The following is a 25,794-nucleotide window of genomic DNA, read 5'->3' as shown; positions in this document are numbered from 1 at the left end:
TGTACTGTCGCCAATTTGGCTAACAGAACAAAACAGAACGTTCTTTCAGGAAAGGAGATACTCACACTCAACTTTTGTTGTGTAGTTTGACTTCAGTAGGCGATGTCCTACGTCTTTTGGAAAGTCCAATTCAGGAAGTATAAAATTGAAGCCTCAGATAGCTTCAAGTGTAAACGTTGATGAACCTCAGTTACAGACAATTCAAGTTACTGGAGCAGTAATGAGTTTGTGGCAAATTAAACGACACGCTTCGTTACACAGTCAGACTTTTCAAGCAAAAAGGGTTTAGTTTATTGACTGCGTGTCCACTATTGTGTCCTCTTTGTGAGGAGTCTTCCAATGTTTTCCATGCTATAAAATTCTTTGGGGAGTTTTCCTTGCTTGAATCAAAGGTTTTGACTACTTTTCCACGTTCTCTAGCTTGTTTTATAGAAAGCATACATGTTTGGTATGTTGTGCCTGGCTGTGATCTGCTTGCACTGGGCATCATGATTTTCACATTTAAAATGTTTTAACTTTTGGCTCAAGGTGCCATTGCAATGCTGATACAAATGATGGTATTGTGCAGGCAGCCTCTCTCGACAAGCACTCAACACTGTTTTGCCCAAAATACGCTTTTCTAAGGCATTTTTGAAGAGGACGTAGTCTCTGTGTGACTGGTGCCTAAACCATTTGAGACAGCATCACTCAAATGCATCTACTGCAGTGATTGAACCTCGCTCTCATGTTCTTTGTCTGCATAGAAGAATTTCTGCAGTCATCCAGCTATCACACGTTGCCTTGTGTGCATTATAATGAGCTGAGTTCATCCAGAAATTATCCACTGCCCTGTATAAATGTGCAAAATGTGCAGCCATCAAGGATTTATCCATTGCACCAGCGACAGCTCTCACACTAGTAGATTTATGTTTTCATATTCAAAAATAAATGACAAAGATTTTGCCTTCGGTTGGTCTTTTGTGTACTTAAAACATATACAGTAAATCCCAGAACTGAGGTAGATACAAAACTGTGGATTTTGTGTACCATAACACCTCAAATGCATAATGCTATAAATAAGTGTGAATCTTTTGCGATCTCACAATTCAATTCGATTCCGATTCTTGGGTATCAGACTCGATTTAGAATTGATTCTTGATTTGAAATTGATTATCGCTTTCATGAATAAAAAGGGTCCACTAATTTCTGTAGACCGTGCACTAAACCATTCATTTGGGTCCTTAATCTGCTGAAATACAATATTAGACACAACTGCAAATTAAGATAAATGATCTGCAGCCTTTTAAACATAGCATTAATTAATGAATTCATTTATTTGAAAGCGTGCATGTGTGTATGTGGATAAGAGAAACGTTTTGAATACCATAGTGTAAAGATTGTTAGCGATTGTTGGTCTGGTTTGTTACTGCTTAACGCTGCGTCGTTCCGATAAGACTTAACGTCTCGGATGGCATGATAAGTCATCACAACCATGTGGCCTGCTTGATGTTCATGTTGCAAAGGTGATTCGCCAGTCATTAAATAAAAGACATGCTTGCAGCCGCTGCCTATTTTGGAGATGGGTAATCTTGGGTGCTGCACTTCCCAGTTCAACCTTTTTCATTCCGTCAAGATCATGTCATTAATTAAAAAAGGTTTTCCTTTTTTCACATTAATGAAATTGATGATTGAGGTTCTTATGCGATTTTTTTTTTTTTTTACCCACCCCTACAATAAAAAATATGTGCCATGTAAAACACACCATTGGAAAAACAGAGGTTTAGTTTGGTTAATTGATTACAGAGCTAGTACAGCCGAGTTGAAGCACCACCATACCTCCTCTTTCACCCAGGAAAAATTTGGTTTCAAGTGTTTTTTCATGTAACAAAAAGCTCCTTGGTCTTAAAAAACACAAAAAGAACCTCAGCTCTTGTGCATCTTCCTCACACTGCACAGACCACAAATCTCAAACTCTTTTCACCGAGCTCGCCTATTTCTTCCCCATTACACCGTCTTACATCTTTCCATAAAAGTGACAATCCTCTGAAATATCACAAACACCTTTGAAGAGATGCCATCTCCAGAGTAGATTAAATGGCAGCCGAGGCTCCAAATGAGGTGCTTAAGCAGCATGAGCCGCTGCTGCCTATTGCCAAAATAGCACCCCCTTCACTGGTTCCAAAGAGCTTCTTTACCTCCATTTGTTCAGATGGCATTGCCATTAGGCCGTCTCCATGGCAACACCTCAACGCTGGCCCGTTAACCGCATGGCAATAATGAAGCGCAGTGGCAGCTTTACTGACTGATTCATCATTAATCTAAATGTGTGTCTGGCAGCTTCTCTGAGCTGCACAACAAATCACTGAGAGTGTGGGAGGACGAGCGGTAGGAAGTTACGCTCACCGTCTCTTATCACTTTCTCTCTCTAACTGCTTTCTATGTTTTGACTGCTATATATATATATATATATACACACTGTGTGTGTGTGTGTGTGTGTATGTGGAAATTCAAAGTGATGACATGTTGATAAGACAAGTAATAAAGAAACAACTGATGTGGAAAAGCTGTTTGAAATCCTTCCTGCGTGTCATATGAGCCTACCTTTCATCAGCATCTTTACAAGAGCAAATGAAGCAAGGTTGACACAAATCTAAATAACACACACCTCTTAAATGAAAGCTGCTAGTGAGCCAAGTGGCAATGATAGATTTCATCCGTGCTGGGGTCTTTGAAATCGGGACAGGCTGCTGGGAATCCCTGGGCCACATAACAAACGCTTTCCTTCTGCCATCCTTCTCACAGAGTTCACACTCCTAAACTCCATTTATCAAGCACTGCTGTCAGTTATGTAAGAAAGATCCAGGTGGAGGTATCTCAGCACACAGGGCTTGCATTCAATGTGCATCTGGTAAAATATTTTAAGGATTGCACTTTTGTTTTTTTTTCTTAACAAAAAAAACTATGCAATCATAAAAAAATACATTCAGGCATTGTGCTGACAAAACAGGATTCGACAACCTGGTGAAACAGGGAGAAGTTAAAATGATGTTCCACTCCATTTAGTATGAGATGGGTTCTTTCCTCCTAGCACCATCCCATTCCTCACATGAAATATCAAGTTTCCAAGGCTACACACTATGTAACAAATGAAAGCCACTCTCCTAACACTGCACACATGTTCCTGCTGTCGTAAAAGTAAAGAAAAAAACAAACAAAGTGATACCAATAAACTCCAAACACAGCACACAGACTAGACTAGGTTCTCATAAGCAAAACGGCTGCAGTCAATTCTTGTTGACAGGTTTACTTCGCGCTTACGACTTGTTTAAATGCCGCCCATTTTATTTTAGAGTGGAGGGCGAGCAACATGTGCGGCATGCAGGTGAGTAAAAAGATTCATCTCCAACAGCTGCAAACTGCACTAAATCAAACACTTTGGCAATAGGGGAGAAAAAAATAAAACTAAAGATTGGGAATTACTGGCACTGACCCAAACTTCCTGCATGTGTGTAGCCAGCTGTGTCCCTACTGGACCACTTAGACTGTTATGTCTACTCCAGACCACGATCTACAAACCTGGATGGCTGGAAACAGCCACATATCCATCACCATCTCCTGCTCCCCTGACTGTCAATTCTGTCTGATCAACAACTCCATCAGTGCAGAAACAGTTGATTGATCAACACAAAATTGATATTCATACACAACGCCTTGATAAACAAGTAATCATGAGAGTCATTTATCAAGCATAGATGCCAAAAATTCTCTGGTTTCAGCTTCTCAAGTTTCATTTGTGCATTTGTAAAATCAGTATTTTGGGGTTTTGCTGCAGGTTGAACAAACAGGCCCACTATTTAACTGAAAATGAGTTGGCAGATTTATGAGATATCATGAATTATGCTGATTTTAACGTGCCACCTGAAGTCTGCCACTTGTATTTGGAAGAAAAAAAAGTTAGTTGGATGGGAATTAACTAGATTTGAGCTTGCTAACGCATATTAGCAAAGAATATACCATTGTGAAAACGAGTTCATACCTCTGCCAATGCCTAATAGCCCCTTTTTGTACTCGCACACAGATACCAGCCACCTCAATGGGCCTGATGTTTTTCTTTGAGATCCATGCATTATTCCCTGAAAAATTCAGAAAAATGTAGAAAAAAAAACTGCCCCATCTCACAATGTTCATTAAAGTGAGAAAGAATTCCTGGACCTGTTGGAGAATCATATTTCTTATGCTGGGGAAGACTCGGGAGGATTATCATGGCAACACTTATCTCCTCCAAGATCTTGTTTAATAAACTATCTCAACTAGGGCTGGGCAATAAAATAATAACGATATCTATCGCGATAGACACGTGATCAATATCAATAGAAAAAACGTTCGATAATGTCACTTAACTCCGTTAGAAACAGGTGATCTGCGAGTGGCGAAATACAGTGCGAGGCCCAGTTGCTGGACGAGAGGTTTATGCACACAACTCCCTTTACTTTCGATCAAAACGAAACTTAACAATTTCAGACACAGAGGTTCTACGGTTGAGAAAATGTAGTGCCAAAAGAAAGGCAGGTCTGACGGCGATGTAAAGTGGTGTGAATTTTCTCTATATAAAGTACACTTGAACTGATATAGATTTTTTTAGGTGAGCCTTGTTTTAGGTGCTTTAAATTCACTTTGCATCTGGACTCCGTTCACTGCAGTACAAAGCTAAATGTCTGGGCTGGAGCGGCTCTCTGCTTCTCCAAACTGAGGCTGCGCTGATCGGTGATTATGGTAGGGAACAGACCGACTATAGATATGTACTTTATATGACCCCACTTCAAAAAACACGAATTATCCCTTTAACATAGCAGCAATGTCAGCTTCTACACTATTTTGTCTCATGTCTTAGATTCTGAAATCTTGAAAATGATTTTTTTCCCCAAAAATCTCACCTGTAGTCACCATTTAAAGGGTTATTTTTCAACATTTTCTTATTTCAAATGGGTAAAAAAAAATACAAATTAATAATTATCGATATCGACTGATATGAAACACTTATATCGTGATACATTTTTCAGCCATATCACCCAGCCCTAATCTTAACGTAAGCCTTCGGTGTCTCTGAGTCGTCTTCATCTCTCTCAAACAGTCAAGTGAGCCGAAATTCCACAACAGGATCTGTCCCATTACTGCATCAAAATGTAATGTGGTCCATTCTTGGCGGAGACCCATCCTCCATCCAAGTTTAGTGGAATACATTCAGTAGTTTTTGTGAAATCCTGCTGACAAAGCAACAATACCTTTTTCACTCCACTTCACTTTATTTATTATTTTACAGCTATAGTTGATAATTTCTTTTCAGATCAATATTTTACACTTATTCATTATCAGTTAAAATGCACCCCACATTTTTCAAAATCAATTGTACAATCCACAAGGTCCATTTTCACTTTGGCTCAAACATTCTTTATATCCGCTGCCATATTGGCAATAGGTGGGTGTTTCCTCTCTTAAATCGTTTTTGGTCTGACCAATTGCATGTTGGTCGACCTCTAATGTAAAGCATTCGTATATCTCACAATGTCAGAGCATACAAAAGGTGGATTTTCCCTTCAAGATAATTTATGTGCAACATAGAGATGATCCATCCAACAAACCAAATCAGCGCTTGTATCATGTTACTAGTTGGTGAACATAACATTTTAAAATGTAAGTCTAATTGTAACAAACTGCTGCATTCACCTGAGCAGGCCTAAAACACTAGAGCCATTCTCTCCAATTTATTACAGATGGGCTGTGTTTCAATGAAAAACACTCAAGAGCATCTGAAGACCCAACAGACCGAGAAGCACTCTGGTTCACAATTTGTCACCATGTAAAAACACACAGGCCCCAAAGACTTCACAGACACTGGAGAGACCTCATGGCATGTGTCATCATGTGAGATTTACTGAAGGCCCCCCTGCTCACTCTTCCAGCCACATATCACATTTATCAAGATTGGGCTGGGGCAGGAAAAAGAACAGGGAGAAGGATTCGGTGTGCAGAAGCAAAATCTAATTTAGTAACTTGTAATCAAAGGCCTTTTAGGAGAAACTTAAGCTTTACAGGGTTCCATATCAGCAGATAGGTATTTGATTTATAGACAGCTTGGAGGCAAGGAGGGAACTGATCCAGTATAGGATTTCCAACATGCCGTGTAGACTGGGCCTGTCTCAAAACACATCTTTTGTCAGAACCTATGACAGGTGGGTCCATCAGTTTCAAGGCTCTTTATATCACAGTGATATACTGTATATGCACCTGCCAAATTAGGCTTTCAGAGCATTCAGATGTTCCTAGCTGCTAAGAATAATCATTTTCACATGCTGAAGAAAATTTCTTTTAATGTTTCAGCAAAAAACAGACTTGGAGGCCACAGCTTACAGTGAAGGCCATTTTTCCTAAAAGTTGTCCCTGGAAATTGAGGCCAGGAATTAATGCATCTAAAAATTCCTTGAGAACATTTAATTCCGAGTTCTTACTGTTTCTAAACCGGTTTAAAGGAAGGAATGATGCAGCAGGAACTAGATTTAGACCGTCTGTTCAGGTGCGTGTTCACCACAGTCCTGAGTTTGAAAAAAAAAAAAAAGTTCCATAGCCCCCAAATAGGTTCCCAAAGTTCCGAAGTCTATGAATATGTTCATTTGTTCCCTTAAGATTCCCAAGTCCTTAAATATGTTCTTGAGTTACAAATAGCTTCCGAGGGCCCCTAAATAAGTTCTTGAATACTCGAGAAAGTTCCTGAGCCTCCTTATATGTCGCAGAGTTCCCAAACTAGCCACTAAATACATTCCTAACTTCTTGAAAAGGTCCCAGAAAAGGTTCTAGTGGTGGAACTTATTGTTCACAATACTGATTAAAATGCATCTCTTGACCCACATAAGAAAACACAGTTTTACAAACCAGCCAAGAAGTGGCCGAGCTTCAATGCCTTTCTATGTAAAGTGTACATTTATCTTTTTTAAGAAGGCATCATCGTGATCATCCTCACTACTCCCCTGCACAGTCAAGAGTCCAATCTGATCTCATAGAACTGTACACAGGAAGACAATTTGACATGCATTTCATAAAGTGTAGGGGATTGTGGTGCCTCCAGATGAACAAGCACCATGGAGAGTACTTCCAAAGGCCCAGGCAATTCTACAACTACAAATTTCCATTTTACAAGATCATAAGTGAAAAAAAAAAACACCACAAAAAACAGCTAAGGCAAAGTAAATAGAGGACTTCAGTGATTAGTTATCGCAAAAAATGTTGCTCTGTAATCCTTATACTTTAAAAACAGAGCTTCAATATTTTCCAACAAAATGAAATTTGATGGGTAACATAGACCTGGTTTCATTTTAGTGCCCTGAAGATCAGAAAGACCCACAAAGGCCCGCTTTTGCTTCTACAAGGGGGAACAAGGTTACAGTTAGTAAAATTGGTATTAGTGAGTCCAAGGTGACATCTTCAAATATTTTAATTTCTGCAACAAGCACAACATTTTTCATATTTTTTTTCTATGAAATATGACTCACAAAAGGCTTTTCTAAGTAGTAACCATTCAATTTATCTGTCGAGCGACTAATTAATTTATCAACTAATCATTGTAGCTCCATACTTAAATCAGACTATTGATTGACAATGACTATCTGAGGCTTACTGTCAAAGGATCAGTACTGACACCATCCTGAACAGCTTCATAACAAAAGAAATGTACAGGGGCTGGTCTGAGGATCACAATACGGTAGTAAGTTACAAGGGAATCATAATTAAAAGCTGACCCTGAGCTGTATTTCTATAGAGCTATAAAGACATTTCTTTGTCTGATGTCAGACCATTCATAATAGGGCTGGGTATCACCAGGTACCTCGCGATACGATACTATCAAGATATTTTGCCCACGATAACGATAATATCACGATACAGCGATTCTGCGATAATCGATATATTGCAAGAAATTTCCTCCACGATACATCACGATATCTGTGTCACTGAAGAAATTCAGAATTTATTGACTGCACTGAATCCATTTCACAGGAATTACAAAACATTGTCAATCAATTTCACATGAATGACAGCCAAGTAAACAAAGAGTGTATTGCACAGTGTCTCTTCTTAACACACACACTGACTACAACTATCATTAAATATCTATATGGGTTTCAGAGCTACTTAAACCATTTTTAAAATTTTATTTGGTTGTATACCTATGTTTGAATAAAGATAAAGCTGTCCTCCAAAGAGGGGTGATGGTGGTGGGCCCAAAAAAAAAACAACACATTTTTTTTTTTTTTTTTTTTACATTTTTAAATATCGATATTTGGCACCAGTGTATCGATAACGTACCTCAAGACGAAATATCGCGATATATCATAGTATCGATATTTTGGCACACCCCTAATTCATTATCAATCAAAAGTATTATGTTAATGTTTGGGGAAAAAAGCCTATGAAACAGCATTAAAACCAGGAGACAAAATAATAGAAGAAAGGCATGGATACATTTAGAGCTAAAAACTGGTTGATTACCATGGAAGTTAATAGAAAAAACGTGTGGCAGATTAAAAAAAATAAAATGTATATAGTAAAATTAGTTGCACCCCTATATACATTCAAGTTGAAGGTCTGAAATGATTGTAGGAACAACAGACAGCCTTCATGCAGTTGTGACCAGTTTAGACTCATCAAACTCACTGTGGGCAGTCAGCATTCACTTAGATAGACAAACTGACATGTTAATTATTAATGTACATCAAGAAGAAAAAAACATTGCCATAAAATGAATGCCTGTACAAGAAGGTGAGTAGATAAATCAAAGCCGTTTTGTCACCCGAGTCTGATGTAATTACATGAGGAGCAACGAGAGGAACTCTGAACTGAACACAGCCCTTGGTTTTCTGCAATTTTACACACCTGCAGAACCTGATTTGACTTTGACTATTGGCCTAAGTCTACAGGTAAAATTCAGAATAAATATCATTCATGAAACAGCCAGCATTTCCACTAAATTTGCACAATTTAAATGTTCTCTCACTTTGCCGTCTACCACTGATTAACATCACATGGCTGTGAAGAGACAATGTGAAGATAATAAGAAGGAAACGCCTTGTGAAAGTTTAATTTTCCTCTGATCTACATTGCGTGTAGCAATTATGCCGAATTGCACGATGGACTGCAACCATTCTGAAATAGCTTTAATTTAAGCAGTAGTGAATGTGTTCACTGTGGGTGAGTGGAAGAAGTATTAAAACTGCCCCGTTCTTGGGGCTGAATTTTGCAGCACACTTTTCATTCAGGAGATAGCTGCACGGATCTGCTTCTAGCTAGCTGTGTAGCCAGAAAATCCTCGTTACGGAGTGAAATAAAAAAAAACAGTGACTCCTCCGGTGTCATAAAACAGCTAAATGTCCAAACAGAGACTTGATTAGACCGTACTGGCAGCTTAAACTTACAAAAGGCTGATGTGGAGTCAAAAAATCTCAGGCCTAGGAGGCATTTAAATGCATCCCTTCCTTGCCATATGCTCTTTTAACTTTACCTAACACATCCAAGCATGTTAGGCTACAAAGATTACGGCCTCAATACACTGTTTGACTTTGGGCTGTCAAAGAAGAAAAGCAGAAAATCCTGAGAGAAACCTGGTGACAAACCTTTGTTCATCAATTCAAAACAGCGGTCCTAGACATACACACCAACCCTCACAGTAGCCCTTTTTAGATAGATAAGGCGGCACATTTGATCTAAGGTAAGGGCGGCAATGTATTGGGCTGTGAACAGTGACAAGAATTTGTCTTCAAAATAAGAGCTTTATATTGCACCCCATTGGAGTTTAGAACTGGGTTCTTAGCGGGTGGGGGTGGGGGGAGCTTTTAATTTGAAAGTAGTGACCATTCCTAGCTTACCGCTACAACAAGCTGACAGAACCAAACAGCTACAGAGACCGAGGAGACGCTAGCATCTCCTGGATCTTAGCGGCTGTCCAGTTGCTTATCTTAATGTCCGCGGATAAGTGATGGACTGACTGCTGTGATCAGCTGTTTCCTGGTTTTAAAACTCCCCGGCTGTGGGTCGCACTACAGTGGAGGTAATCGACACCTCCGCCCATCTTACGCAGGGGCTGGCATGTTGACGCCTCGGCTTTAGATAGCAGGCGAGGCGAAAATAAGTGTACCCTCCGAGGCGGCAAATCGGCGGACCAAAACAGACTCCCAATTTGCCGGCCTCTGTCTAAAACCGTGGACCAAGCCGCCAAAAGGACGGGCAAATTGGTGGCTTGCTGCCCTGTCTAAAATGATTGTTTTTCTTGGAGGCTCATAATTCTCCTGGATGTCTCCCAATGTATAACAAATTTTCACACTTTCTCCCCTTTTAGTTATCACAATCTGTGTCTGCCACTTTACAGCGTGTAATCAACTGCACCTTGTCCTACTCAATGAGTGAAGCGGTAAGAGAAACAGAGAAGAGAAAGAAGTACTAAAGCAAATTAAGGATATCATGAAAAGAAAAAATCCTGTTTCTTAAGGAAAGGCTTAAGGGAAAGGGGTGTGCATTTAGTAAAATCCGCTGAGTTGATTTTTCTGTCGAGCACAAGGGTTGCACTGACATCAGTTTCCCTCGACAGGCTGACAAACATAGGGCAGTAACATGCACAGAGTCTCTAAGGGAAAGGGGTGTACAATGAAGGAAAACTCATGAATATTAGTTTATACCAGAGATTCCCACAAACACAGGCAAAGTACTCTGCATGATTGCTATATATTTAAAGGGATATTAAAACTGTTGCAGTTTCTTGTGGTTATTTTTACAAAGTGTCTGAAACAATTTTTTTCTGGGGCAGGAAACCCCGCTTCCAGATTGAAATCCTCCCAACTTTCGAGGTCTCAAGGTTGGCAATACTGGTCCTAGATTGCACCATGAGATATGACTAACGATGACCGATTCAAAGATTGGTGAGCAGAGAGGGCCTGCATCAAAATCTGGACCATGTTTGAAATGTGAGACCCAATTCACACAATGTGACTACTGCTAGGACAGATATCTGCTAACCAACCCATCAGAACACAGCATGAGATTACATAGAATACACCAACTGATCCATAGACATATTCACAAATTCATATTCATATTCTTCTGGCAAGGTTGTGCGGTTCATCATGGAGTCATCATGCAATCTGACAATCTGACCCAGAGCGCAACCAATATTTTAGCAGAACCATCTAGAAAGAAAAAATTAATCTGCAACCATTTTGATTAGATTTATCAAGTGTTCTCATAATTTTTCAGGCCAGCTTCACAAAGCACCAGGATTTTATGCGTTTCTTCGTCATAAATGATTATAAACTGGACATTGTAAGGTTTCAAACTGTTGGTCAAATAAAACATCATCCTAGCCTCTATCCTTAGAATGGTAATTTTTCACCTGAAACTATAACTGAGTTTATAATCTTGCACAGTTTGACATGTAATGAACCTACAAGATTGCTGTTATTGCACAGAGCACATGTGTGCATGTGCAGTCTAGGTGTCTACATCCAATTGTGGTTGGAAGTCTGCACAGCCAAATTCATGATGAATAACAATTATCAGTCTAGCCAAGATTTTAAAGACTTCCTATTGTGCAGTACTTGTGTTTCAGCCAAGCGCCTGCAGAGCTGCAAACAACACACTACCTTCCTACCTTTCACTGCTTTACCTTAACACTTAGAGCGCCCAAACCAAGCAGCACCATCATAAAAGGTTTGTCTGTTTCATTTCCAAAAGCAACATCAGGTATGATTCTGTTTGGCAGGGTCTCAAGACAACACATCCTTACGGAGTGACATTTAAAAGAAACACCAAAATGCACACCATAAATTGGCACTTTGCATCATTATTTCAAACCTTTCCATTCAGTCTTCTGAGAATTACAGAGAAAGACAACTGTTCCTACTCACAGAACCAAAAACCACTACATTTTCTCCTCAACGTGCATTTAACACAAGGAAATGCACATTTCCTGCCACCTTCTTCAGATGTCAGAGGTCAGAATCAGCTACAGGGACCAAAGCTCACATGATCATTGTCGATGCTGGCTGATGTGAGGGTTTAAACCCTACTCCCCCTCTCACCACATGGGAAACCCAGCCACTTTGAAGGGAGAGTGCCAAAGAAAGACATGAAACAAAGAGACAGCATGAAGCAGAAATAACAGATCTCTTACCTCTTTTTGGTTTAGGGAAGCTTTCGTGCAGGTGAAAGACTACTTTCTCCACAAAGTGCTGAATGTTGCTGTGCTCCGGTCCTCGGACAAACACCATCCAATCATGGGTGAAGCCTTCCACAGTAGGTTTCTTTCTGACCTGGGCACGATGACCAAGTTCTAGTTTCACCTGAACGGCACCCTGTAAAATCAAATGATGTTGGCTTACTACCCAATTTCAAGATAAGTTTTTGAAAACGAATATGAATTAAGACCAACAGATAATGTTAAAATGTATACAAATAATATCTACTCCAACATTTCTTTACTGAACATTAAACACCTGAATTATATTCCCTTGTCTGCTGCACGGAGAACATCATCTAAAACTCCATTTAAAACATCTGCTCTATTAATGGTTTTCTGCAATTTTACACACCTGCAGAACCTGATTTACGACTTTGACAATTGGCCTAAGTCTACAGGTAAAATTCAGAATAAATATCACTCATGAAACAGCCAGCATTTCCACCAACTTCGCACCATTTAAATGTTCTCTCACTTAGCTGTCTACCACTGATTGACATCACATGGCTGTGAAAATACATTGTTAAGATAATTAGAAGGAAACGCCTTGTGAAAGTTTCATTTTCCTCTGATTTAAGTGCGTGCAACAATTATGCCGAATTGCACGATGGACTGTAACCACTCTGAAATAGCTTTAATTTGAGCAGTAGCGAACGTGTTCAATGTCAATGAGCGGAAAAAATATTAAAACTGCCCCGTTTTGGGGCTGAATTTTGCAGCACACTGTTCATTCAGGAGATAGCGGCACGTATCGGCTTTTAGCTAGCTGTGTCGCTTGAAAATCCTCGTTACGGAGTAAAAAAAAAAAAAAAAAAAAAAAAAACAGCGACTCCTCCGGTGTCACAAAACAGCTAAATGTCCAAAAAGAGACTTGATTAGACCGGACTGGCAGCAGATCCTCCGACAGGATACTCACCGAGTTGGCCATCCTTGAGGCCCCGCGTTACTGTTATATCATGGAGAATTAGTTTTAAATGAGAGCAGAGGGGAGTACTGTGTGCCTATGACGGCGGACATGGTCTCTCCCGGACTGAAGTCAGACTCAAGACTTTCAAAGGCTCGCCGGCTGTCAATAACGCGTGTTAACATTGAGTAGTTCTGCTCCGGACTTTCAAAATAAAACCCCATGCTGTGCAACCTTTCACAGTGTACTTTACTGGACTGCGGGATACTATTAGTTGTTAGCTGTTAGTGCCCCTATGATTATCAGCTACTATGTGTTAATAAGTTATGGCACATGGTCTGGCCCCATAGCTAGTATTATGGAAATAGCTCAAGAGGTCTTCCTGGAAGAATTTGACCAGGCAATACAAAATTACTCCTGGAAATGTTTAATTTATTCAGTGATCTATCCAGTTGCCTAAGAATTGTATTTCCCGACCTTCTAATGCTCTGCCAGGATTCATACTCTAGTGATTGCATTTATTTGTTCCATACTAGCCTAAAAGGGGTCGAATGGAAGTCAATTTAGTCTAAAAATACTCAAATCAGCATTTAAAAATCGACCACATCACATTGTGGCAACTTGGTGTCCAGGTGTGTGTTTCCTTACATTCTTATCCATGACATAGCACCAAACTGACCCTGTACCTGTGTAAAGCAACTGTAACAGCTGCTCTTTGTGATGCATGCGATAAAATACTAATTGCTTTCATATTTCTTTTTAAACAGTTGTTACTTTACTAGCAGTCATTGAATACAATTGTATGTGAGATACATGTACTGCTGGTTTGCATGTGTATACCCGCAGCAGTTGCTTATATCTCATTGCGAATATAAATGTCACATGTGGTATGCAGCTTAAAAAGGTTAAATGCGTATATTGGTTGAACTATTGCCAAACTACTGAGAATATAAAGTAAAGCTACATTCCTAGACAAACCCATCAATGATCAAACAGTATTCCTTTCTCGTTTATTATTGTCCTTTCTTTTATTTTGAACGTAAAAATATCTTATTTCCGCTATTTCTCCCGCTCAATTCTGCGACATTAACGACGCCGAGAGGTGAAGCGCACGCGCAGCCTGGTGTACCCGCTGGGGCTGCAGACACAGCACGAGACGTAAGGAGCCAATGTGAGAAGAGCAGACATACGGACCTCCAATCAGGTGGCCGCGACCGTCCTGTAATTATGTTGCCTTCAGGTCCCAGGGGAAAACCGGCGAATGAAGCATGTTGTAACAGTTTGTATGAAATGCCAACTTTCACGTGCGACTAAATTGATTGAAATTGCTTTTGTGAAAACAATACATAAGTCATCTCTGACTTTCAATAGAACAATCTGAAAGACAACGTTATAGGAGCTATTTTCAAGCAAAGACTGTGTTTCCCATGGACAACACGCGAAATTATTGATAATGGCTAGATTACTGTAGGAAAAAAAAAAGAAAAAAAAAGGTCCACTCTTCAGTTTTCCCATTGGTTACTGGTCTGGGTACTCTATATTTTTTGCTTGTATGTTGGCTTGTCGTAATAATAAATGGACCTCCACAGGTTGGGTATACAAGCCACATGAACGATGAAATAATGCCAGTTGAGGAAAAACAATATCTGAAATCTGCATGTTACCTTTATATGGAAGTCCATTATATTATTATAAATATTTAAATGAACTTAATCAATCAAATTGAAGCTTAATTTTTCAGTTGCACACACAAATATACATATTTTAATTGGATGAAAGAAGATTACAACTTAAAATCCAAAGTGTTTTTTTTCCATGTAGGATATTTTATCATATATATATTTTCTCCAAAAAATACAAATTAATTGACAAATTGTTTTCCAAGCCGTACAATCACATGCTTCTAAGAATGCTTCAATTTTTGCTCCTCAGTTTTTTCAGCAAGTATATGATTTCAGTCTCACTATTGTTCATTCTAATCAGGCCACTGACAGACTGCCATACATCCACATCTTTCAGTCCGTGTAACAGTCCATACCAGTGAATTATTAACCCAGCTCTTCAGATATTGGGTAAAGGCTCTAGATTATGTATGTATGCAAACGTGTTATCACAAGCTTCATCACTGAGTTGTAATTAACGTCTTGATTCTCACACTAAGGTCATTTATAGCATGTAAAAATGGTCAAAATGTATGGCGTTTGAGACTAGTCGGTCTCTATGACTTTTGGACCTCGATACTCGCCGTACTTACATGCTGGTTTGAAGGAGGCTGGATGAATTAGGTAAAGTTTGGCTAACAACATTCTTTTACAAACTTGTATGAACTTTTAACTAAGAGTCTATTACATTTCTCAGCGTATTGTTGTAGGCAGTCCAGTCGTTTTCTTTTTTTACTACGAGTGCACCGTCCTGTTGAACAGCATTAGCTTTTGTGTTGATAACTCCAGTGTAGCTTTCACTAACGTTAGCCGGTTCAGCTTACTTCACTTGCTAGTTTGGTGGTTATATTTTATTGTTAGTATAATGACTAAGTGACTAAGGTAGTAGCTGTCCACCAAAGGTTCCGGTTAAAGTTTTTAAGGGACTGGTTTGGTATGTGCGACACGTAGACAGCATCAGGACCGCGACTGGCTAATAGGAAAGCGCTATAAGTAAACCCCATTGAAAAATCTATCAATTTAATTTTCGCTTTCTTATTAGTTAGAATATGTAATCCACAGGACGCTATGGAAAGTGTTGTCCGACGAAGCAGAAAGTATCCTTGAATACGGCATACATATAATTTACCAAACCATATAGATTATAAAATTGGTTTAAAAACAAGAATGACAACGATTTGCTGGCAAGATCCAACACGGTGGGCGACAGCAGCATCCGTCTAATAATATAACACCTGCTGGATGAAATGGGTTAACTTGCTGTATAGAGAGTAATGCTTCATGTTGTGTGTTATTAAAGTAACATAAAACAGTCATGATACTGACTGGAGTCATGCTCTGCGACAAGTCCAAATTTCCTTTACGGTTTTGCATAGTTTATGTTTAGCTGTTAAGGCTGTCTGTTGTGGTAGCACTATGACTTGCATGCTCATGGGCCCATGTTAGAGGTCTTGGATCAGTGTCAGTCAATCTTTCTTTGATTCATCCATATGTAGTACAACATCAGATAGTTTGCCTACTGGTGAAACTAAACCCCTCATGAAATAACTTTTGACAATAAACAGAGTGAAGGCAGACCGGCCACTAGTTAATCGATTGCGAAGTGTGTTGCTCTCTTGGACAGATTTAAAAAAGAGTAAAACATGTTAAAATGGATCAGCAAATATCATTTTGTGGCTGTTAATGTACCTGCTGCTAGCCTAAGTGAAGTCTATGTATGGGAAACACTTCTCAGTACTCATGTTATAATGTAGTCATGGGTAGGAATGTAGACAATGTTGATGGGCATAGTGGCAGGTGTGATGAAAAAATTATTAATCTAATTACAGAATTGATTTCAGAAGTCTTCTTGATGTATTCTGATGAGGTACATGATATACAGCTTTCTACTGTTCCATCTTTTCCCAGCGCATCTGTGATGACGAACGTGACACATAAGTTGAAAAATAAAAACAGAAAGGTGACTTGTCCACTGACATTAAGAGAGTAGTCAATCACCTAATTTCAGTGCATTTACCAATATTTTAATAAACCCCCATATACATGCTAATTTTGGTGTAAAAATGGTATATGGTACCAGCTCACTTGTGCACTCAGGTCTGTGCATCTACATTTGTGTGCCCTTGTGTGGGATTTACAAAAACAGGCCTGCTCATAAAAACGTTGCCCCACAGCGCTACTAGTGGTCGAAAGCTCTTAAGGATTAAATAAATTCTGTTATTTTTTTTTATTTTTTATTTTTTAAATGAGCAAGTCACTGAAACTGTGTCTGTTGATTATTTGGCTGATTATCTCTGCAATTAATCAGTTGGTCTATAAATTGTCAAAAAATTGTGAAAAATGCTTATCATGATTTCCTAGAGCCCAAAGCAACGTCTTCAGAAGGCTTCTTTTTTCCAACCAACAGTTCAAAATGCAGAGTCATTTAATTTGCTGTCATAGCTGACAAAGTTAGGCTGCAAATCCTCACATTTAAGAAGCTGTAACTCAGGCAGTGTTTGTCATTTGTGCTTGACAAATGACTGAAACAATAAATACACAAGCAAAACAGCTGCTGACATAGTTTTTGTCTTTGTGTTGTCATGGCATATGTCTGTTTTTGCTGTTTATCTACCATTGCTTGTGTGCTATTTTGAACTCTGTGTTGGAGGGGCAGCATCTTTGAATCCTCTCATCCTTTAGGCAGGGCATCTGGTATGTTTCTTGGTGTAATTGAATAATTGACAAAGATTTAGGCATCTTGTCATGTATACATCAGTTGCTGTTTCTATGTTTCTCTATCAATAAATCAAGATGTGTTGCCAAGTTGTGCAATAAAACTTTCTAAATGGTCAAAAATAATCAAGCGGGGCCACTATTGTGACCTTAAATCACTTGTTTTAAATTATCAATTTATTTTGAAATAAGATGGAGAAAATCAGCAAATTATCACATCTAAGAGGCTGTAAACGGAGAATGTTTGGCATCTTTGCTCAACTGAAGCAACTGCTGCAATAAATAGATAACCTCATGATTGCTGTTGATCCATCTTCTTCTGATTGATGAATTGAGGTAGTGTCTAATGGCCGAAACCATAACAAGAAATTACCATTTATTGACCAAAACCAACAACCAGTTTTATCAGACCTTCCAACGTGGCTGTGACAGAGTGTGTGTGTGTGGGTGTGTGTGTGTGTGTGTGTGTGTCGTGCCACCTGAAAGGCCATCAAAAATCCCATGTGCCTGGCCGGCGTGTGCACTTTGCAGCATTGAGTGTCACACAGTAAAGCCTCAGCGGTGTCATTTCTAAAGCACTGTTGGCTCAACACTGTTGGTGCATTGTCCTCTCTTCTATTGCTAATGCAGACCTAGCAGTACAGGCGAGCCTATATTGTTTTGCTGTAAGGTAAATATGCTGTAGAAACCACTGGAACAGTTTGCTGTGCAAACTTTCTATTTAGCTTTGGCTTACCATTGACAGTTTTTAAATTAGACAGGACACCAGTTAATTCTTGATGATAGGTATCACTCTAACACATGACTGAGTTGTTATTATTAGTTTCAATGAAAAATAAGCTTCTTCCTCCCATCACAGTCTTCATACTGATAGCTTCGTATTTTTTTAAAAGAGCTAAGATACACAGGTAGTGACATGGAGATATTTCATATTGTCCACAAACAACAATAAATAAGCTCTAGGCAAAGTTGAGTTTCAGTTTGGAGTATAGTTGGTGCTGCTGACTTACCTCTTCATGTGGCCATGGAGCTGGTGGGAGCCAATATAGAGTGTATAGGAGCTCAGTGCTGGACTGTACAGCAAAGCAGCCTGGCTTATCAGTTAGATAACAGCAGGGGGGCTGGGTTAGGTGTCTGTTTGGGGAGGGGGTGGCTTGGTTTAGGCTACATAAGGCTCATATTCCCTGTGTTTATAGTAATGTTAAACCAATATAGATATTAACAGAAAAATGTTGGGTTAAAAGGGGCTTTAAAGTAAACAGTGAAGACTAAAAACTTTTCTGTCTGCTTTTTTTATTTCCTGAATGTGTTGATTCTTCTTTTTAGATAATGGCCATTAATGTCCATCCAATTTTTGATTCTTTCACTGCATTTAATCAACTAAATGTTTTTTTCTCTTTGTTAGTTATTAATATTTTAACATTGATTTGTCAGTGCAATTGTTATGTCTGTAAAATGTCTGAAGATTGTTAAAAAAACACTCCAAGATGATGTCCCCTGGTTTTTTCAGAATGTATCCATTATCTATATAAAATTATTAAACCAACAGACCAGGACCCAAAGATATACAATTTACAATATCTTTACATTGTAAAGCAGTAATTGTATGGAATTTTTCTTTGTGAAATTACTTAAAGAGATGATATGTAGGATTGCTGCATTAAAATTTCTTGAAATGGCTAAACCTTTGTCAAATATTATGTTGAGTTGAGTAGTTACATTTTCCCAACTTTCCGACAATCTTCAAATGACCACAAGTTTACTCATGTTTACCGTGTGTTTTATTGGCTTGCCTGTTGCTATAACTTTTGGGATAGAGGCAGAGAGTGGAGAAGGCAGTCAGTGAAAGAGACTACATATAAGGTAAAAAAAAAAAGAAACTACAAAATGTAAAGTCACATCAGCAATGGTAGTTGTTTAATGGTTAATTTGCTTTCCATTACTCTTAAGCAAGCAGTCTGTTTACTTGAATCCAGCACCCACCCAACTAATCATACATTATATCAATGCAAATTTCACGTAACCTTTCAACGTTCAAGGTTCATTTATTTATCCATTAGAGTCTCACAGCCTGAGAAGAGAAGCTGCTCTGTACTCTGGTGTTACGGCAGCAAATACTACTATATCTGTTGTCAGATGGCAACAAGGTGAACAGACCGTGGCTGAGGTGGCTCTTGTCTTCTTTGTTGTCTTTTGATACTTACACATTTAGGCAGGGAAACAACTATATGAATTCTATACCCAGTCCTATTGAAAACCTGTTAGATGTTCCCATTTTAAGCAGCAGCTGTGGTGTGCAGACCTCAGACAGCTGGTGGTCAGCACCTGTACAGCATATTGTCAGGCCTAATGAGACAACCTGAGATGGGAAACTTGTCTGCTTAGCAACCTGTGAGATGGTGAGTGGGCTGGTATACAGATGACTTGTGAATAATTTAATGCAAAGTTATATCGTGGCTGCAGGCCAATAATTTGATAACACATGGCAGGGATCAGCTTTCAAAGGGTCACCCTCTAAATACCTCCAAGCAGTGCTTCTCCATCGAATGTTTGCTCCCTTAATGCTATGAAGCAACAGTTGACAATGTCACTTTTTTTTCAAAGGCTGACTTCCATTCTTGAGTTTAAAAGAAGGGTAGAACCACATTTTGTCCAGAAAAGGTTTTTTTTAAAAGTGTTGTCTGACAAATCTTCAAATTCTTGGAAGTGAAACAACAAAAATGGAAACCCCAGCACTGTTTACTGTGATGAAGTTTTGTTTAATCCTAATGCAGTTTCCTTGTGCTCTCAGGCATGAGCGGCTGTTATTATGATGGAGGGTTTGAAGATACGTTTTGATTTCCCCAGCCCTGTCATACAAGCCCAGGTAAGCTACTGACTCATGGGTAAGACTAGATAGTTGTGTGGGAGTTCTTTTTCTGTCTGTTCTCCATGCTATGTTTAAGTATCATACAATTTTTTTGTTTCTGTTTAATGCACAACAAGGAGCTTTAAATTGGCTTTGAAACTCACTTTAATATTGATGCCTGTATGACCAACTAGAAAATCAGAGAGAAAATTACTTGATTTTTTAAATTCACCAATCACCATCCTCATATGGCAGTTGCTAATCGTACATAGTCACAAATAGACCTCATATTCATGCGTCCTGCAAACAGCTGTGTAGAATTCGAAAATAGCATTGAAAATGATGTTGCATCTTTCTTCAGTCTCTCTTCAGGAATTAACTTGCTTGCAGATCAACAACTTTATGACAGGAGGCGATGGTGCTGATACTGCATTTGTACACATGGGTCGCCAGAATCAACATGAAATTAAAGTTCTTCATAGCTGCTTGAAATTCATTCATTCATTTTGTTTAGAGTTTGTTGATGGAGTTGGGGGGTTTTAAGCCTAGCATAGCCAGAAAAAACAGTGTCCCAGGCAGCAGAGCCAGGTGGCTCCTGCAGTTGATCACGGTGATTAAAAAAAAAAAAGAACTGTGTAAAATGTAACTGTAACTTGAAGTTGGCTGAAGTCAGATTAGGCTGTAGTTTGTGATCAGCATGGATTAAAAGTGATCATCTTTCAATCAAAAAACATATCAAACATCAGGTCAGGAAAAGTGCCTGTCTGGTGGTTTGCATGTAGAAGAAACAGTTTTGTCATGTTAGCCAATGAGTGAGCTGGGATAGCAGCTCTAAAAATGGTGTTCGCCTTTCAAACCTACAGAAGGTGAATGTTTGAAAGACATATTTTTAGTGCTGCATCACGTAAAGAAACAATATATAACATTTCAGCATAAAACATGTAATGTAAATGTTTCCAACAATGTTCAAACATTAACATTAAAGCAGTGCAAAAAATTGCTCAAAAACAGTGCCTGACTTTAATCAAGAACTTACTGTACCTGATGGCATGCTTTTTGTTTTCCAGACGGTGAGAAATCTTGTTTCTGCTGTGCTAAAGGAGAAAGGACCAAATGGGCAAATCACACAGTCCTCCGTCCAGGTGAGTTGCATATCAAAATAACATTGTTTTTTTTTTGTGGCATAAAGGGCTTCTTTACACTGAAGTGTAAAGTAATTTTAAAGTGATGTTTGGGCATAACCCTAAACGGTAAGGATGGGAGTTTTTTTAAGAATGTGTGTGTGTATTTCTGTGTATCAGGGTCCAGCGTTGGAAGCTCTGTGGCAGCAGTGCTGCAGTGACTATGCTCTGGTGCGATCAGCCTGCTGCGATGCCCTGGTGCTCCTGGTGGATCAAGGCCACGCAGACCTGAACTACGTTCTCAACAGTGTCCTCAACCTCCTTCCCTCTGCCAGGTACATGAAACACAACCAACTCAGATCTTGTCTGAGTGATTACATCGTCCCTGTAAACGCAGTGTGATGGGCTTTTCAATAAGTGCTCTATTTGGAATTTGGAAGTGAAATCTGTGGACTTTGAGTTGAGGACTAAGGCTAAATTAAACAGACACTGACAAAATGAAGGCAGGCAAAGCAGTACACGGTTACAGTTACTAGTGTACTTGTACTTAAATGGAGCATGTACTGCAGGTAACAAACAACCTCTATGCAGAATCATAACTAAGCTTTTAGTAATAGGGCACTGCCATATTGTCCTTGCCACCTTTGCTGACTTGCAACCTTAATTCCTTTTTACTGTATATCCTGACCATCAGAGACAGATCAAGTCCAACTGCAAAGTGACCTTTTCTATACAACATAATATGACTTATTTAGAATCATCTTGTATAGAAAATGTTGAATTGGCATCTTATATGACTTTTTTTCCTGTGGCTGTTGGGGCAAAAAATACTTATACAAGTTTTTTTATATTGACATATCACAAACTTCCCCTCAGCTCTATGGTGGTTTTGATTAATCCTTTTCTCACCTACCTGGTTTCCATCAGCAAGGCAGCTGTTTTCAGTGAAAGGCTCATCAACCCTTTGTAGACTACCTGCTCAGCAGACATAGTTAGAGACTAGCTGTTGATCATAATGGAGCATTCAGCAGTTAAAGAGCCAATGGAGACCAAACAAAAGCTACAAGAGGGTTAGAAATCATCAATAAATAAGATGGATGACACTGACTGGACAGCATTAAGTTTTTAATCAGTGGTTATACATATTATTAACACATGTTATTTTTAATTTTTCTTTTTCAGGCTCTTCTAGCAGTTGGAGAGAATACAGTATTCTTATAAAGAATGTTGTTTTAAAGTTAAAGTAATAGTTAAAACTTCAGAAATTGTCACATTTATATTTGTTTGTTTCTAAAAGAAACCCACAGATGTTTATCATGTTATCAGTTAGCTTTAAAGATGTAGGTAGACAGGCTAGCAATTTGCCCCTGCTTCTGGTATTATTGTTAAGCTTGGCTAGCTACATCCTGACTCCAACTCCGTACTTGGCAGGGATCAATGTATCTTCTCTGAGCAACTGAGATAAAAAAGCCAATTTCCCAAAGTAAAAAAACCTTTCCTCTTTCATTGTGTTGTTTTGTTTCTTAACATTCTCTATGTACTGTTTTTTTTGTCTTGAACTGTGAACAGAAATGTCCAGGGGCTAATAAAGGTCATTGGACGGCTGCTACAGATGCAGGCAGACCAGAGAGACAGAGAAACACACTTCACCTGTCCATACTCTATCCGGTCAGTCCTTGTCATATACACAGTACGTTAGCTTGTGCAGTGTCTATTTCCTTTATCATTGTCTTTGACTGTTGTTATATTTGATCTATCATTATCACACACGTAGGTACAAAGAAATAATTTTCACAGACTTCTTCAGAGCTCTGCAGAGAACTGTTATCACAGGCTGAGTGGTACGAACCATAACTCGTAACTGGTCTTAATGTGTACCATCAGTGAAAAATTGGTGGGAGGGGACCCTTAATATGTGAACTCCACCTCCTTTTGCACACCTTATATCAGTTCAATTTATAGGATTTATAAGACTAAATATACCATCACAGGACTCATGTGGCAAGATTAATTTCAAGAGATTAACAACAAGTAATGCAGCACATTACAGCCTCCTATGTTCAGATTTATGTTCTGTTGTTTCATCAAGAGCTCAGACAGAAATAGCTGTTTACAAATATTATTATTTGAGACTGCAGTTTGGCCTCATACAGTACCACATAAAAAGCGACAAGCAGACAGAAACGTGAGCAAAAAAGGAGATTTATTACAAAAATGTTGTACCACAGTACTTAAGAAGGATAGTTACTGTGTGGTCATTACATGTCACTTGTTCTACTTGCTTTTTACTGACGGCTGCAAAAATACACAGCTTATTTTACCTGTGCTTGGACGTCTTTTTACTCTATGATGTAACAGAGAAAATCACCATGGTTACCAGATGTAGACTATACACAAAGGACATCAACAACTTATTCTATAAACTTTTCTTGCACATACTCTCACCACTATCTTACAGACCGGATATCGAAATAATAACTACATCCTACATACATGACTACAGCCAAAATGTCACTCATACGAAAACCTAACAAAGACCCAACCCTCCCTATCAGGCACAGTCAAATCTTCTTATCAGTACAGATCTAAAAATGATCACCAAAACAGCCAGTCCCCATTCCATTCACCCAGACCAAACAGACCTCATCAGAAACAGACCTGCTTCAGATAATACCTATAGACTATTCAACAAACCTCAAACTTAAACAGGCAACATAACATTTTCACGAAAAAGAAACAAACAAGACAACAAGCAGCGAATTACATCGAAAAATGAATTGGTGGTGGTCAAAAAGTCCTTAATCCTATTTTTACAATCTCCCGTAGATAATATAATAATCAAGTTTCGGTCTCTCTCTTGGTGTCATCCTGGTGTCTGTAGCTCACACCAAGATGAGGGTGCAAAAACTTTATTCACTGTCACATAGTGTTCTGAATCCTGCACTGAATTGCAACTCACTCTTGTTGACTAGCGGTTAGCTGATGTTTGCTAGCGAGCCACATTAATCAGTGACTGCACCTGTTTGAATTTGAATCAATGAAAGAAGCTGCAATGTTTGTTCGCAGAATTTCGCCCATGGTAAAAAGTATGTTTTCTGCTTTGAATAAGGCTTCTGATGGATTATTACCGACATTCGGATCCACCCTCTTTCAGTTTGGTGTCGATCAGCTATTTGATTCCTTACCACTGGTCTGATTGTCTCACTGCCCATGAAAACTTCTTTTGAGCAAGTTCGTCATGTTATTAAAACAGTGGTGACTTTGAGAAATGTTTAAAGTATTGGAAATTAGATCAAACTTACCTAACTGTATTGCAACAGAATGATGCTTTAACTTGAAGGTGCACAAAGTGGCTCTGTCGAAAGATGGTTGAGTCTCATTCCCAGGTAGTCAATTACCGACACTTTGGGTTGGTACTTCTGACCGACCACCCATCCCAAGCCGCAGCATTTGATAGGCCTGCATGATATGAAGAAAATCTGCGATGTGCGATAACACTGTTCAATGTTGCGATGAAGATATAACTTGCGATAGATAAACAAATATTGAAGTTTGCATATTATTAACTATACAGTTAATAATGGCTAAAGTTAGTTTTGAATTGTTTCGTGTAGGTCTTTATGGCTGTATTGCAGATGGTGATGGAGGTTGGTTGTGTTTCCTCTAGAAGTTGCAACAACTGCTCGGCATGTTTTACACAGTACCTGTGTTTGTAACACGTCGTCTCTCCTTAATCCAAATAAGTCCATATAGCAGAAGTGCCGTTTCTTTTCACCACAAGGTCTTCGTCACCCACATTTTCATCGCTTTTCTCTCCTCCCTCAGCCATCATAACCTGGCAATCACCACCAAACTGATGCCGATTTATTTTGTCAGGGTAGCTAACGGCTAGCTGGGGCTTCATCTGATTGGCCCTTGTATCCGGGGCTCCGTCTGATAGGCTAAATGTTGGCATGCTCAAGGTGCATGCATGGTGCATGATAGCAAAATGATTTTTCGTATTCATCCCGTCAGGCAGTCTTTTGCGATGTGTTTATTGCACATGTTCATATCACGATGACAATAAAAATTCGATTTATCTGGCAGCCCTAGTATTTGACTACTTGGGAATGAAACTCAAACTGCACCATCAGAACATATTCTTTTCATTCCAGACAGACATTGATTGGATGCTTTTGTTAAGAGAACGGTCTTGATTTGATAATGTAGACGATACTGTTACTATTAGGGCCTGTCTCTTTGTGGTACAGGTCAGTCTAACTGGTTGAATATCCCCAGGCAGATAGTATAGT

The 25,794-nt window shown here is 39.0% G+C and overlaps 2 protein-coding genes across 3 annotated transcripts in view; one reads left to right on the top strand and one right to left on the bottom strand.

Moving 5' to 3' along the window:
• Positions 1–13,302, bottom strand: part of mllt3 (MLLT3 super elongation complex subunit) — a 59,155-nt gene extending 45,853 nt beyond the window's left edge. For both annotated transcript variants that reach the window (XM_030431478.1, XM_030431479.1), the window contains exons 1-2: positions 13,170–13,302; positions 12,188–12,368 (exon numbers count right to left, since the gene is read on the bottom strand). In XM_030431478.1, the coding sequence (XP_030287338.1) occupies positions 12,188–12,368; positions 13,170–13,181 (193 nt within the window). In that variant the 5' untranslated portion in view covers positions 13,182–13,302. The remainder of the gene's footprint in view (positions 1–12,187; positions 12,369–13,169) is intronic.
• A 1,946-nt stretch (positions 13,303–15,248) lies between these two features.
• Positions 15,249–25,794, top strand: part of focad (focadhesin) — a 54,299-nt gene continuing 43,753 nt past the window's right edge. The window contains exons 1-5 of the mRNA XM_030431116.1: positions 15,249–15,442; positions 20,325–20,399; positions 21,449–21,523; positions 21,683–21,837; positions 23,072–23,170. Coding sequence (XP_030286976.1) covers positions 20,343–20,399; positions 21,449–21,523; positions 21,683–21,837; positions 23,072–23,170 — 386 coding nt within the window. The 5' untranslated portion in view covers positions 15,249–15,442; positions 20,325–20,342. The remainder of the gene's footprint in view (positions 15,443–20,324; positions 20,400–21,448; positions 21,524–21,682; positions 21,838–23,071; positions 23,171–25,794) is intronic.

This window comes from Sparus aurata, chromosome 10 (assembly GCF_900880675.1).
Source record: "Sparus aurata chromosome 10, fSpaAur1.1, whole genome shotgun sequence".
Taxonomy (NCBI): domain Eukaryota; kingdom Metazoa; phylum Chordata; class Actinopteri; order Spariformes; family Sparidae; genus Sparus; species Sparus aurata.
Note: the sequence above shows the minus strand (reverse complement) of the source record. Positions and strands in the feature narration are given on the sequence as shown.